This window comes from Ursus americanus, chromosome 20 (genome assembly GCF_024610735.1).
Source record: "Ursus americanus isolate L20-20 chromosome 20, mUrsAme1.1.p, whole genome shotgun sequence".
Lineage (NCBI taxonomy): Eukaryota > Metazoa > Chordata > Mammalia > Carnivora > Ursidae > Ursus > Ursus americanus.
The window spans coordinates 43,723,265-43,739,001 of record NC_142146.1 but is presented as its reverse complement, the minus strand read 5'-3'; the positions used below and the strand labels follow the sequence as shown (position 1 = coordinate 43,739,001).

At 38.4% G+C, this 15,737-nt stretch overlaps 1 protein-coding gene across 4 annotated transcripts in view; it reads right to left on the bottom strand.

Moving 5' to 3' along the window:
- Positions 1-7,002: 7,002 nt before the first annotated feature.
- AGTR1 (angiotensin II receptor type 1) overlaps positions 7,003-15,737 on the bottom strand; it is a 45,326-nt gene continuing 36,591 nt past the window's right edge. For all 4 annotated transcript variants that reach the window (XM_045813051.2, XM_087870275.1, XM_045813057.2 and 1 more), the window contains one exon: positions 7,003-9,016. In XM_045813051.2, coding sequence (XP_045669007.1) covers positions 7,887-8,966 — 1,080 coding nt within the window. In that variant the 5' untranslated portion in view covers positions 8,967-9,016 and the 3' untranslated portion in view covers positions 7,003-7,886. The remainder of the gene's footprint in view (positions 9,017-15,737) is intronic.

Sequence of the window (15,737 nt, the reverse complement as noted above, 5' to 3'; positions counted from 1 at the left end):
ATCTCCATCTACAATCCTATATGAGAAATTCCGTTAAGGAATCCAGTGTCAAGAAGACTGCTCCTTGGGAACCTGGTCTGCTGTTGCTTTGATGAAAAGAGCTGAAGTTGTTGTAATGTTATTCTTTTCATCCCACCTGCAAGAAGTTCAGAACCTAATACATTTTTCAGTCACAACTACTCTGTTAGTTTGCATCATCAGTCATTTTTCTTTTTTGTTTCTGTGGTCCTTATTTCTGATTTCTATACATTACCCTATTTTAATGTGCTCTTTATTCGAAGCTGCTAAAATCCTCTGTGGAAATATTTAGGGTAAAAATAAAATATATCTTTGATTTTGTTCAATAAAAATTTTCATTAGTAGAATTACATCAAATGCTAGAAATACTATAGAGTGTCCTGGTAAAGCTGCTGGCTGCACTGTCATGCCCATGCGTTTCATTTCTGCACTTAGTGTCTTCTCTGAGGATTAGCTGCTCATTGGGACCCACACCTTCATTTTGTCTCCCATGGAAGTGGAGGTGTAACCACTGGTTTTATGTCATGTTACCAACTGCCTTTGTTCCCAACATTCATTAGTGAATTTAAAATATACATTTTGCACAAGCCTAATAGGCTTGCCTACTTAGCCCCAGAAATGACACTGCATTTTTTGAAAGATTTATTTATTTATTTTAGAGAGAGAGTGAGCAGGGAGTGCAGAAGGAGAGAGAGAATCTCAAGCAGACTCCTCGCTGAGCAGGGAGCCTGACATGGGGCCCAGTTCCATGACCCTGAGATCATGATCTGAGCTGAAACCAAGAGTTAGAAACTCAACTGACTGAGCTACCTGGGCACCCTGACATTGCACTTTTTATTAGTTTTTATTAGTTTTTCAATGAAATAGATTATTTGGATGAAGTTCATATGCAATGCATGTGAGAAGGTGAGTGGAAGCACATAAAAGATAGCAGGGGAAGAGAGGGGAGAAGCATGTAAAAGAGAGGGGGTCATAAACATTGGAGACCAAATATCTTGTCATTTACCACCATGCATGGCTGCTAATACATGCCGCTTGAATGGTGCTCTCCCCTTCGTTCTTGATCCCAGGGGTTCTCAACCCTGGCCCTAATGACATACTGGACTAGATAATTCTTTCTTTGTGGGACTGTCCTGTGCATTATAGGACAATTAGCAGCATCTCTGACCTCTGCTCACTGGGTGCCTGCCAGTAGCACTTTACTCACCCAAGTTGTGATAACCAAAGATGTTTCCACACATTGCCAAATATGCCCCGGAGCACAAACTCATCCCCAGTTGAGAATCACTGATCTACCTCTATGCCCACTTTCCTATCATGGATGATAGGTTTCATCACTACTTTCTGATTCATCTTGGCTGCTGGAACTTTCACTTGTCATGGTCATTCTCTCAGCTTGTGGCTGACTTGCCTTGTTTTTAATGTTTCATGTGTAACCACTGCTTTCTCTCTGTCCTACAGCTAGAAGCAAAAGGTGAGGTGGTGAGCATGTTGTACACAATCGGTTGCAACTCTCTTCTTGTCTCTCACTGTTTTGAGTACCATCTATTTTAGGTGATTTTCTATGATGCTCCTAGAACTTCTTCAGAACTCATGGCTGTCATCTTTCATCTTTATCCTCCTATTTTCTGGGCTGAAATAAATCACACTTTTGTTTTCATTATTCCAGGTATATTCTTCATCTAAATTTATTGCCAAATCTGAACTCTACACCTTAAAAGGAAATCTATCTCAGAATGTAATATAGTTTCTCCACAATGTTTTTTCAAAAGAACATCATTCCCTTAGATTGTAAGAAGGTAAAATTTGACATGAAAATTATTTTAGAAATTTCCTTCCCCCTTCTATTTAGGAAATGCTATCTAAAATCTTGGATGCAGAAAGGACCAGAGAGCACTGAACTAATTACTGTGATGGTTAGCAGTCATAGCCTGTTTATTTGCTAGGTCCAGTATAAGCTCATCCAAAATCAAATTACAATAAATGTAAAATCCAGTGTTATGTCGTATAAGGTCAATTAGTATTTTCCATTAATGAGCCCAACTTTCAAGGACAAAGACTATTGAAATTCTAGCTTGAAACCCAGTAAGTATGAGTTAAAAACAAAGTAAAATATTACGTACACTGATTTTGAATAAGCAGATGTGGTCAGTATTTTGGAAGGTGCCTACATGATTCATATTTTGTGATGCCTCCTCCCTTTTTTTTTGGAGGAAGACAATGTAGTTTAGTAAATAAGAGCACAGATTCTTAAGTCAAAATGCCTGGGTTCAAATTTCAGTTCTAGCAGTTGCCAGTCATATTATCTTGCACTGATTATACAAAATCTCTAAGCCTCTTTTTGTCTCATTGGATAATAGTGGAACTGAAAAGACTGGTTGTTGTGAGGATTAAATAATATAATGCATATAAACAGAGAACTCTGTGACTGTCCTATGTAAGAATTTGATAAATGGCAGCTGTAATTTAGATTTTGCTGAAGATTGGACTTGGTGGATAATTGTTGACAGGAAACCCATTCTTAACTGGCTGAAGAGAAAAGAGAAGTATGGAGGGTAATGCTAGCTCCTGGCACAGAAAGTCAATTTTAAAACGATGTCATAAGGACTTGGTTTCTCCCCATTTCTTAGTCTAGCCTTTCATATGTTAGCTTCATACATTGCCTTTATTCTTAGGCTTACTGTGAAAACTCCAGGAAATTCTTGCCTTTCCCTCTGGAATGACTAAATGGTTGCAGCCGCTCCTCATATCCACTTATGGTCTATCTGAGAAGGAAAAAGCATTTTGTCTGATAGCACCTTTCAAAATCAGGAAATTCACCTTGATTGGTTCCATTTAGTTTGCGTGCCCATCCTGTTGCAGTCAGGGGAATATGATGGGCAGATTTGGTTAGGTCTTCTCACATTCTGCATTGGATGTGTTGGCGGTGGGAGTGGAGCTCTACCAGACTCTGGACTAAATGTGGGAAGTTAATGGGCACCAAATGGAAATAGGTGGCTGTTTCTGGAAGAAGGTGGAACAGATAGGGGGACTCAGGGAACAGCCATAAAGGTGATATCATCACTGAAAAAGTTTCTTTCTATCATTCTTTCCTTCTTTCTCCTTCCTTCCTTCCTTCCTTCCTTCCTTCCTTCCTTCCTTCCTTCCTTCCTTCCTTTCCTCCCTCCCTCCCTCCCTCCCTCCCTCCCTCCCTCCCTCCCTCCCTCCCTCCCTCCCTCTTCTTTCTTTCTTTCTTTCTTTCTTTCTTTCTTTCTTTCTTTCTTTCTTTCTTTCTTTCTTTCTTTCTTTCTCTTTCCACTTGTTATGAGAATGAATGAAAATCACATTTACTTATTTGCGAAGGCATCAGATTATATGTTTGGAGACTCTCTTCTCTCTCTCTTTTGTTGTTGGTGCATGTCTCCAATGATTGAAATTGAAGTACAGCTTTATATTCTCTGGTTAATATACTTTGCTTTGTGTCCATTCAGTACTACTTAGAAACTTGACTGTAAAAATAGCCACCAGGAGAATGCCATATCAAAGCATATCCAGATCTGGGGGCTTTTCTGTCACACAGTGCTGGCTAATTCATAGCACCTCTGCTCAGAGGTCTGCATATATGATGTTCTCCTTTCTGTAGTGAACTCCACGAGGGCTTCTTCCTGTTGGCTAGCCTCAGCCTGTGCTCTATCTGCCATTTAGCAGAATTGAAGCTTATTTTGTGAAAATTATCATTTAGCAATTGTGTGTGCTTATCATGGCATAGCAGAAAGTCATCAGGCTTGGAAATATATCCCAACTCATTGGGAGGATTAGCTGTTCTGATGGCATAAGGTGATATGTCATTGTGGTTTTGATTTGCATTTCCCTAGTGATTACTGATGTTGAGTATCTTTTCATGTGTCTATTGGTCATCAGAGAGGAAATTCTTATTGGTCAAGCAGGAAGGAACACATGTAGCTATCAAGACACAGATCATTATATTCTGTTCCTTGATTAGAGAACATGGATGTTGGTTCTGAAGTAAGGCATGGGCATCAGGCACAGGTAGAATCAAGGACTCAAGCATCTCAGGGCTTTTTGCCTTTTCTGTTAACTTCACTGTCACTGGGGACATGGTTGCTAATAGATTCCAAGCTTACATTTCACAACTTCCAGCATTGGAGAAGGCCCAACTGTTCATCAGTATCTGTTTATCCTTAGGGGGAAAAATCTGTGATTGGTTCAAGCCTGGACCAATTAACTGTGGCCTGGATGGAGTAGGTAGGAAAATGGCTCATTCTGAGGTGGTCCTGTCCTTGAGTGAGGAGGGGAAATTCCTATGATAAGGGATGAAGGGGCAATGCATAGATTATTCTACCAGTGCTCACTACACAAATATATCAGACAATAGTGGATGTAGTTACAGATGTCTATTTTAACTGATTCAATCAGATTTTTAAACTTGAAAAATCTGACTCTCAGACCATTAGCTCCAATATTCCACCTCTTCTTCCATATTCTTATTCCTGTTACATTAATTTTTCAGTCTCATCAAAGCTTCCAATGTGGTTCTAGAGACCTTTCTCTCCCAACATGCAATATATGTATATCATAAAGTTGAATCTTGCCCCATACAATTGTCTACTGTTTATAACTTGCTTCCCTCCTTAATATTTTTGCTCCATCATCCTCTGGTTGGTCTGGGTCCAGTGGATACAACATGGCCCTGGGGACCTAAACATCCATATGCAGCTCTTTTATGAGGGTTGCACCCTGAGCATTGAGGCAGTGCATGGCTGCCTCTAGGCTTCTGTTCACTCCTGTCTCATCTGTTCCTGATTTGCTTTCTTCTCTATCCTTGGGGACATCATCTTTCATACCAGTATCCAAAATTCCCTGGGACTCATTTTCTTCAGTTACTTCACTTTTGTGATATATCTAAATCTGTTTTCTCTTCTCTGGTTCCCCAGATTGGCATGTTCTGTGGGGGAAAAAAAATGGCCCAGAATACAGAGTTATAAAACTGAGAATCTGTGTTATCAGATCTCTGTGAGCCTTCCCATGGCTTGCCAATCAAGCTACTTCTTACTTGGCTCTCTTTCATACTGCCCATAGCAGCTGATTGAAATGTTTACTGTTGGAGTGCACATTAGGATGATTTGGCACCTATATCCTTATGGTAAATATTCTTTTCTGCATCAATTCTAAAATTTTAAAATTAAATTTTAAATTTTAAAAATATTCCAAAAAATATGGAGTTCACCTAACCTCTGAATATTTCCATGAAGAGTAAGTTATGATATCTCATCCTAACATTTTGGTAAGTAGAGTCTCCACTTCAATATTAAGTTGGTCTTACTGAAAAAACAATATTTATCATTGAAGCTACCAGTGTCCATTTCACAAAATGAGATTGGGAAAAAAAAATCACAATATAATTTGATTAAATTTAAATGAAAACTAGGCTTGAACATGTTATTCATGCCAGCTAATACATACATGGGATAGATGGTATCTAAATGCAGTTATCTGCCAGAAATCTTATCAACTGTAACTTACTAAGTGGTTTGACAAGTTTGAAGTACTTGTAATCACTTAGATTAAGATGACTATTGAATAAAAAAAAATGAACAGGTTACACATTTGACTTGGGAATTCAAATAGGATAAGTTTGCACTATAATTTGGATATGATAGAATTTATTTTTTAGAGGTGCTACTTTGTGAAAATAGTAACAGGACTTTGGAGTAAGTGGGTGGCATTATATTAGTGAAATTAAAAATAAAAGGAAAATAATATGAGACATATTAATCACATTTGTTCTCAAATAAATTCTCTATCCTTGGGAATGTGAATGTAATAGGCTGCTTTGAGGAGATTCCGGCCAGCCCACCAAGGCCTCTCTGAATGCCCACCCCCTTGCCTATAGCTTCCATCGACTATTTCATACATCACCCCCATCTTTTGACCACTGTTTATTGAGTGAGGTGGTCACATCAGCCTGCTCCATATGGACTCACAAGCCAGTGAGGCCTTTAGGGAGAAAAATGAGGCAACTGCCTAAGGGGAGCAGAAATGCTATAGTACTTTCTTTAGGGCAGGTGCATTCCTGTTCTTAATGTAGTACCTGGATTACAGTAAATTTTCCTTTTTGTTTAAGTCTAGTAAGTATTCCATGCTGCTGGGACTGTGGTGAAATATGTTCATACATAGTTGGTAGTATTATAAATTGTTTTATGTTTTCTGGAAAATGTTTGGCAATATGTACTAGGAGTATTAAAAATGTTCCTATCTGTATACTCAGTTGTACCACTTCTAGAGCTGTATTGAGTAATTTATCAGATTCAGTACTTGAACATTATCACAGTGCAGTTTATGATACCGAAAAATCAGAAAAAGCTAAATGTTCCAATTTCAGGACTAGCTAACTGTATCAGAATGTGTCTGTATTTTGTAATGTTATTCAATTATTAAAATTTTTTAGAAAAATATTTAATGGTGTAGTAAGCTACCATGCTATTACATAAAGTGAAAAATCTATACAAAGTACTATACACATTCTGACTCAAATATCATGATTTATATATGTATATGTGTATAATGAATACAAAAAAAGTAGAAGAAAATGCACCCAAATGTTAAAAATGGTAATTTTTAAGCAGAACTAAATATAACTTATTTTTATGCTTTCCTATATCTTCATTTCCTATAATGATCATGTATGTAATTAGAAAAGTCCTGTTCTTAAAAAAATTATGTGTAAAATAATGTCTTATTTTAGCTTTATAGAAATGAGTTTTTTTTTTTTTTTTGCATGAAAAACTTTGAAAAACTCAAAAGGATGTATTTATTACATGCTGTGTGGTGGAATAAAATGTATTTATCTTTTCAGTGGCAGGATATAAAATCTATAAGCAATAGTATTAAACTATAAGTTGTTAAAATTTAAATGGAAATGTGTTCATAGTTACATTTGTTTTAAAAATAAATCAGCATCCGTTTTAAATAATGAAGATTAAATACATTACGATAAAACTATTTTATTTTAATGTAAATATGTTTGCCAGATTTTAATCAAGTAACACCAGTTTAGAGATATACATATACATATACAGATAGAACATATATTTTTTATAACTGTAAGGCATACTTTATGATATATAATCTTTTTACCACAAAATATATATACTTCTCGGATATGAAACAAAACTGATATGACTGGGAAGACACTACTACCTGGGACCAGAGTAACACCTTTACAAGTAGTTTAGCTTTAAAAATGACTTTGGTGGTATCTGTATAAGCCAATTAGCTGGCATATTTTGGCAGTGTGAATCTATAAGACATTAGTTGAATTTCACAAAGGTTTCTGAAACTTGACGATTACTGCTTAGCAAGTCTATGTACAAAATGTGCAGTAGCAGGTACAAGTGGGCCAGAGTTGCTGATAGCTAAATAGGAACAAAAGCTTTACTGCCCTTTGGAAATTGGGCAGAGCAGTCTTGAGCTTTGATCCCCTGTTGCTCCTCTCAGGGTTTAACATATTCCAAATACCTTTATGTGGAAATCAAAAATAGCAGAACAAGAGCAAACTGGGGAGATGGCATTTCTGCCAGTAAAATTTTCCCAATCAACACATTCATCCAGTTTCTGACAGCATTCATTGAGTGGACATCATCTATCTAATGCAAAATGTGGCAAAATGTGGCTTTGCTTTGTTTTGTTGCACGGGGAAAGAAAAGCTTTTGTTCAGAGCTTTGGAAAGGTTCGTTGAGACCACATAACCTTTTTCTTCTTAAATTCTGAAAAGTAGCTAATGCTCATTTGGTAGCGAAGTGCTGTAGAGGAATGTTTTTCTTGCTCCTTCTTTCACAAGATTATTTCACTGGCAGGTTTCAGGTGTGTCACTCAACTTCAACACATGAAGCAGACTTCTTGGTGGATGCGTTTCCATGATCTGAGGGACGATAGGAAAGTGTGCTCATTTTTGTTGATAGGCTTGAGTGGGATTTGGCCTTTGGGGGGATGTATTTCAGAAGCTGGAGAAAATATTTTTTAAATTTCTTCCCCAGAAAGCCATAAAAGAGAGGATTCAGGCAATTGTTAAAATAAGCTATGCAAATAGTGATGGGCATGGCAGTGTCAACAATATCTGCAATTTTACAGTCATGTATGATGCCCAGCTGGATCAGTACATCCAGAAAAGTGAATATTTGGTGGGGAACCCAGGAAAAGAAAAAGAAAAGCACAATTGCCATAATTATCTTGAAAATATCATCGTTTCTTGGCTTGTTCTTCTGAATCTCATAAGCCCTCTTTAGGGTCTTCCAGATAAGAGTATAACTTGTAAGAATGATCAGAAAAGGAAACAAGAAACCCAGTATATTCTTGGTTAGGCCCAGTCCAATGGGGAGGGTTGAATTTTGGGATTCATAATGGAAAGCACAAACCGTGATATTGGTGTTCTCGATGAAAAATACATTTCGGTGGATTATTGTTGGCAAACTGGCCAAGCCAGCCAGCAGCCAAATAATGATGCAGGTGACTTTGGCCATAAGCATTGTGCGCCGAAGGCGGGACTTCATTGGATGAACAATAGCCAGGTAACGATCGATACTTAGACATGTAAGTAGAAACACACTGGCATAGAGGTTGAAACTGACACTGGCTGAAGCAATCTTACAGAGGTAGTTGCCAAAGGGCCAGCGGTATTCCATAGCAGTGTAGACAGCCCACAGTGGCAAGGTCAGTAAAAAGCATAAGTCAGCCAGTGCTAAATTCAAAAGAAAAACACTGGCCACAGTCTTCAGTTTCATGTAAAAGTAAATGACAATCACTACCAAGCTGTTTCCAAATATTCCCACCACAAAGATGATACTGTATAAAGTAGGGATCATGACAAATATGTAATTGTGCCTTCCAGCTTTGGGACAGTCATCTTGGATTCTTTTAATACCATCTTCAGTGGAAGAGTTGAGGATCATTTTGATCTCTTGGGTGAATTAATTAGTCTCAGACACTATACCAGATGCACCTGGAGAAAATAAAAATGAAAAGGTAAAAAAAAAATTAACTTTTGGTAATAAACATATAGTTTTATTTTTCAATCATAGATACAGTAACTAAACTTTAGTCTTAGGAAAAAATAGATCATATTTTCTGGAGAAAAACAACTAAGTCTAAGTTTATACATTTGAATTCATTTTTAGAACATATTGCTTTTCTAGGAAGTGATAAATATCCTCCAGACAAATGAAAGTGGGGATCCTATGTGAATAAACTTATCTAGGTCCTTTGCATTTTTTCCAGAAGTAAATCCTAGCCTCCGAATTGATTAAAAAAAAACTTCAATCTAAATCTCAGAAAAATAACACTGAATTAAATTAGTTATTCAGGAAGACTTGAGTTTTTCCAGAGGTAGGCAAGGCTAATTAATTTGTCTTTAACCTCCGGGCGCCTGGGTGGCTTAGTCGTTAAGCGTCTGCCTTCGGCTCAGGGTGTGATCCCAGCGTTCTGGGATCGAGCCCCACATCAGGCTTCTCCGCTGGGAGTCTGCTTCTTCCTGTCCCACTCCCCCTGCTTGTGTTCCCTCTCTCGCTGGCTGCCTCTCTCTCTGTCAAATAAATAAAAACTCTTTTAAAAAAATTTGTCTTTAACCTCGGAAGTGTGACACATCTGTATCTTATTCGTCAAACCATTTCTTTCATTTCACAATATTTACTTAAATATAAACAGTATTAGCATCCTCCCTGAAGTGGTCAGAATAGCTGCCTGTAGGTTACTGAGGAAATTGGTCATTATGGGAACTGATTTGGGAAGGGATAAGGGGGATGACTCAAAACTTTGTGGAACAGCATTCTTGCCATGGTTTTCCAGGCCACTACAGGCAGTACCCACTTTATTCTTTAACTTCAAACTCAGTCTAGCACAAGAGACTGAATCTCCTAACTCGTGTGCTTGCCGGCAATTTCTGGAGTGAACTCTGAGGTTAACCATTTTTATAACAAGAATGTCAAATGAGCAGAATAGGTCAGGATTATCAATAAAACACGTCTTTCATTGGGGGTTAAGATAGCAGCAGTTCTTTAGGGTTTTCCGAAGAATCAGATGCTCAGGAATGAGCACCATAAAGACTTCTGCAAATATTTGCTTCAATATTTTACATAATAAATAATCAAGCTATTCATTTATGTGATTTAGAAAGTCAACATATTCTGCCCTAGCAGAGTTCATCGAAAAACCCTTGGGAGGGAGGCTGAGGATGCCATGAGGGTAGTAACATCAGAGCATGTGGTACAGGCACACTCTGAAGTAAAAGCTCAGCATCCAGCACAGGTGAGGCTGGCTGGGCGGGGAAAGGGTGCTGGGTAAAGATCCTCCTGCTACACCGGGAGCAGGTCCCTAGAAGAACATGGCTGTGCATTCCTCTTGTAGCAAAGTATCCTGGACAAGAAGAGGAACAAGAATAAGACAGTACTAGTCTGCCCAGGATAACTGTGCTTGGCACCCAGGGGAGCTGGACGAACACATACGCCTAAGGTAGTGTTCATCTTGGTGTAAAGGTGCTGTGAGAGGGATGGATGAGACTCAGGTAGTCAGATTTTAAGAGAGAACATTAGAACGAAAGAGCTTCTTAAGTGGCCTCTTTGCCTTTCCCAAGAGGTAGTTATTCTCCTTATCCAAGGTTTTGGCTTCCTGTCCCCATTAGCTCCTCCTTGCGTACTCAGCCTTAGAGAATTGAAACTTTTTTCTTCTCTTTTCATTCATGGGAGCATTAGCATCCACAAACAAGCAAATGTCACATCCTCTGTGGAGCCTTTCTGACTTGTCTGGGCAATTGGCTCTTCCATTTGCTAAGCCACTTTGGCACGTTGGATGCAGGGATTGACAATATATTATAATGGTCTGTTGACTTGTCTTCTCCACTGGTATGTCAGCTTCTTGAGGGTGGAGCCTGTTTCAAAGAATGATCTTGTTTACTAATGGAGGCTCCAGCCTATTCCAGGGGACAGATGATAAGTGTTGGATGAATAATGCAGCCAGAAGACACAAGAATGGGTAAATAGCATATAACTTAAAAGCTATGAGTATAGCATATTGAGACTAGTTTCTGTGGGGCTAATGAAATAATTTACATTTTGTTCCTGAAAGGATCTTATAGAAAATACTCAATGTTAACCTGGGTCTCACCTTGGATAAAAAATCAAAACCAAAAGCAAAACCAAACCAAACAAACAGACAAAAAAAAAAAAAAGTCCTTGGTACTTTTAGAAATATGTGGTTTCTAAAACAGAAGAAGATGAAAAGAAGGAATAAATACAATGGAAACTAGGGCTAGGCTCTTAGGGAGATATGACCTATTTCTTCCTCACCCAGAAGGATTTCCCTACATTTTGCTGATTTTTCACTTTATTTTATTATAGTTACTGAAATTATGCCAGTTTAGAAGTATAAATTCCTTTAGGTAAACAACTATTCTCTATTAAAAATTAAATGCTTCGTAAAGGGTTTATGGGCTAGCAGTCATTTACGCCTTAATGTGTATTAATTTACTTATTTCTTCTTCTAACATCTGGTTGAGATCAGTTGGATTTTGCCTAGGAAAAAAGTGGAAATGTCAAGGTTAAAGAATCTCAAAGATTAAAAAGCAGCCTGGGTGAACTCCATAACTGAAAACTAGGGCAGAGGTAAATATTTGCTTCAGCTTGGGCACAAGGGAACTAACAGATAGGAAGGAATAAACTTAATGCTTTAGAATCCCTTGGATGCCATGAGGGTGGGTGCTTGAAAGTAGGGAGGAAATTCTCCTCTTTTTCTTCTTTTCTCTCCTGACCCTAACTCTAAGGGTACACGTCTGAGGCTGGTTCCATTAATATTGTGTCTGGAGTGAGTAGAATTTGATTGAATAGTCTGAAACTGTAACCATCATTTATTAAAGAATTTCTATGGGAAAAAGTTTGCATTTGAAAGGACCAATTTATAAACATTGTTTTGGACTCCAATTCCTTCACAATCTGAGGTCAGTTTCTTCTTCAGTTCCAATTGATCCTTATTGACTAATGTTTAATACATAAAAGGCTGCTCTGAAGAACTAGGGGAACATCCCTGGAAATTTTAGTAAGGTATTTATTATTTATTTATTTATTTTTAAAGATTTTATTTGTTTGTCAGAGAGAGACAGAGAGTGCACAAGCAGGGGGAGCAGCAGGCAGAGGGAGAAGCAGGCTCTGCGCTGAGCAAAAACCCTGGGATCATGACCTGAGTCAAAGGCAGACGCTTAACCGACTGAGCCTCCCAGGTGTCCCAGGCATTTACTATTTAAATGAGTATATCACTTGAGAAACTCTGGACTCACATTGAATATACTAATTAGAAGAACATTTTATATAAATATATAAATATTTTTGTAATGACCAAGACTTCCTGCCAGGTAAGGAAATAAATTTTCTCATATTTGAGGGGAGCAGTAAGGAGAGAGGAATTTTAGATGATAGAAACAGTGGGAGCAAGCACAGGGAAGCATAAATGCAAATAGTCCTTTCAATGGGCAATCATGCATTTCATATATTCACTGAACACCTACTTACTATGTGCTGGGGTTAGGGATGCAAAATGAAAAAGTTCATATTCCTTCTCCTCCTTTTAGGCATTTGAGTCTACTGCGTGGGGGATGGCCAAGAGCTTTAAAGACTGAATTATCTCCAGTGTTGAATATTATACCATAACAGGGTCATGTGGAATGTTCTGTATTTATCATTGATCCAGCTTGGTGGCGGGAGACTGGGGGAGTGATCAGGGGCATCCCCCCAGAGAAGATGGCATTTGGACTTTGGAGGATGTATGGGAAGAAAAGTGGTTAGAACTTAAAGGCAGCACCGGGCCAGTTGAGGTAGAGTAGAGATTGTCATCACTTGAACTTTTCCCTCCTTACAAATGTCTGCAGCATCATCCCTGGGAAACTGCTCTTGTAAATTTACAGATATCGCATAACCCCCTGGGCAGTGGTGTGGGGTCTGAATGTGCGCTGGATGTGAGGGTGACACGGGCTGTAGTGGTGTGCAAGAAATATTGTTCTTGGTCGGCACTGTTGCCACTGATAGGCTTTCCTAGAGAAACTGGATTCTCAGGAAAGAGGGAAAATGGAACTCTTGTGATTAGTAGGCACCTATGATTGATGATAAATGAGTGGGAAAGAGTAGGATTCTTTTCTCTTTGAAGCTGAAAGGATGCTGTTTTGATGAGCCAAAGGAAAGAGTTGTGATCTATTAGGAACAGCAAACTTATGAGTCCCAGAAAGCAGCTATATTTCATCCTACTTCTTCTCCCAGTAGGGTTTTAGGCAGGTAGGATATACTGATAAAAAAACACAAGAGGATCCACCTCTCCCTATTTCTGGGTCTTACCATAGCTTTTACACAGGCTCTGTGCCTTATATGAATTCCATAGCACCATTTATTTCTGGGGGGAAAGGGGTGGGATTTGGAGTCAAAATACTTACAATGGAATCTTCCTTTGCCACTTACAAATCTGTGTGGCTCTGGGTAAGTCACCCCATTTCTCTGAACATAAGCCTCAGTTCCCTTATGTGTAAGGAATGGGAATAGTGATTCTTATTGCACATGACATTATGGGCATTAAATGAGATAACACAAAAGCATTGGGCATGTATTTCAAGCAGTATGTGTTTAATAAGTGTGTTTTTTTGAATCTTTACTATTATTTTTTGAATGCAAGGCAAACATTGACTTAGCCATGGCTCAAAAAAACATGAAAGATATTTTTTTTAAAGGTTTATCACTGGTAAGCTCTTTCTCTTGCCATAAAAGGCTAAAAGTACCAGGATGTTGTTCTTTCAAAGTATGAGTAAAAAAATCATCTTAAACAGCTGAATACATTGGGCATGAGTCAGGTGGGAACTTTCAATCTGCTGTAAACACAAGGTTGGCTCGTGGTGACCACGCGACATTTATCCACTGCTTGCTTTCGTAGTAGACACCTTGTGTTCCTTGACAGCTTCCTTTATCCTTAAAAACAAGCCTAAGAAGCATTTCTTTCTTTCTTTTCTTCCTTTTCTTTCTTTCTTTCTTTCTTTTTTTTTTTTTAAAGATTTTATTTATTTATTCGACAGAGATAGAGACAGCCAGCGAGAGAGGGAACACAAGCAGGGGGGAGCGGGAGAGGAAGAAGCAGGCTCATAGCGGAGGAGCCTGATGTGGGGCTCGATCCCATAACGCCGGGATCACGCCCTGAGCCGAAGGCAGGCGCTTAACCACTGTGCCACCCAGGCGCCCCTCTTCCTTTTCTTTCTTTCTTTCTTTCTTTCTTTCTTTCTTTCTTTCTTTCTTTCTTTCTTTCTTTCTTTCTTTCTTTCTTTCTTTCTTTCTTCCTTCCTTCCTTCCTTCCTTCCTTCCTTCCTCTTCTCTCTCTCTAATTCTAAGAATATTTCCTCAAGACTTTTGATTAGAATATTAATACCTTCTTAAGCTTTTAGGCAAGCCAAAGCCAATCTAATTAAATTGTTCATTACAAGCTCCTTTTTTAATGAGTTTGCAATCTAAGGGAAAAAAATACCACATAGTTTCCTATGATAATAAAGAGAGAACTAAAAGACAAAGTAATTATATTTTAGAATAATCTTCTATCAAAGTATCTTTCTCAAATATCTAAAAGAGTAGACTAGTGTTTGTAAGTCATTTGCTTGGAGTGCTGGGCAGCTCAATAAACTATCTTGTTCAAAAGTCATTCTCTTTATTGCTCTTATTTTATAATTCAGACTTTAGAAAGCAACTGTTTATGCTCCAGTGTGTTTCTTCCCCTCAGTAATGAATGAGGCATTCTACCAGGAACAACTGTTAGTCAGTATCCATTTGTGAATTCATTGAATCATAGAAGTTGGCAGTAAAATTTTCAGGGTTTCTACTTGTTTCTTTTTCAAATCCACTTGTTCTTATTTCTTAACTTTCTGTTCTTATTTTATGGGGTCTATTTGTACCCGTATCTCTTTAAACATTTTGAACATCTGTATGTTAAGAGCCCCTATCCAGTTGCTTTACTATTTGTAGTTCGTACTTCTTCTCATATAAATTCTATTTGTTTCATCTGTGAACACTCTTTTTTGGCGTTTGCCTTCATCTTAAATTTTGTAATCTTTGTGAGTTAATCTGTAGTGGGGATTAACTTCTTTAGGAGGCCTGGTGTCTGGATGGTGGGGGCCTGTGAAATTCCTGCTTGGGCATACAATATTCACATTTAATGCCAGTTCTCAGCCTAGTTTCCAATGCCATACTTTTTCTTCAGATAATGCAGATTTGGCGTCCCGCCCGTTCTCAAATTTTTGTCTGCAGAAGTTATCTAGTCTTTGGTCACAGTAGGCAGTAGTTTTCCAGTTTCTGGCTTTAACCAGGAAAGCCAGTTTCACTCGCCTTTAGTGCACATGTCTAATGGTCTTGACTTCCATCTGGTAAACTCACTAAAACTTTATCTTGGTTGTGTAACTGGTATCGGTTCTTCTCTGTCCCATGTGGCCTCAATTCTTTTTTCCTTTTTTTTTTTTTTAAGATTTTATTTATTTATTTGAAAGCAAGAGTGAGAGCAAGAGAGAGAGAAAGAGAGAGAGAGGGGACACCAGGGGAGGAGAGAGAGAGGGAGAGAGGGAGAGAGAGAGAGGGAGAGAGAGAGAAGCAGAGAGAGGGAGCAGAGAGAGGGAGAAGCAGAGAGAGGGAGAAGCAGGCTCCCTGCTGAGCAGGGAGCCGGAT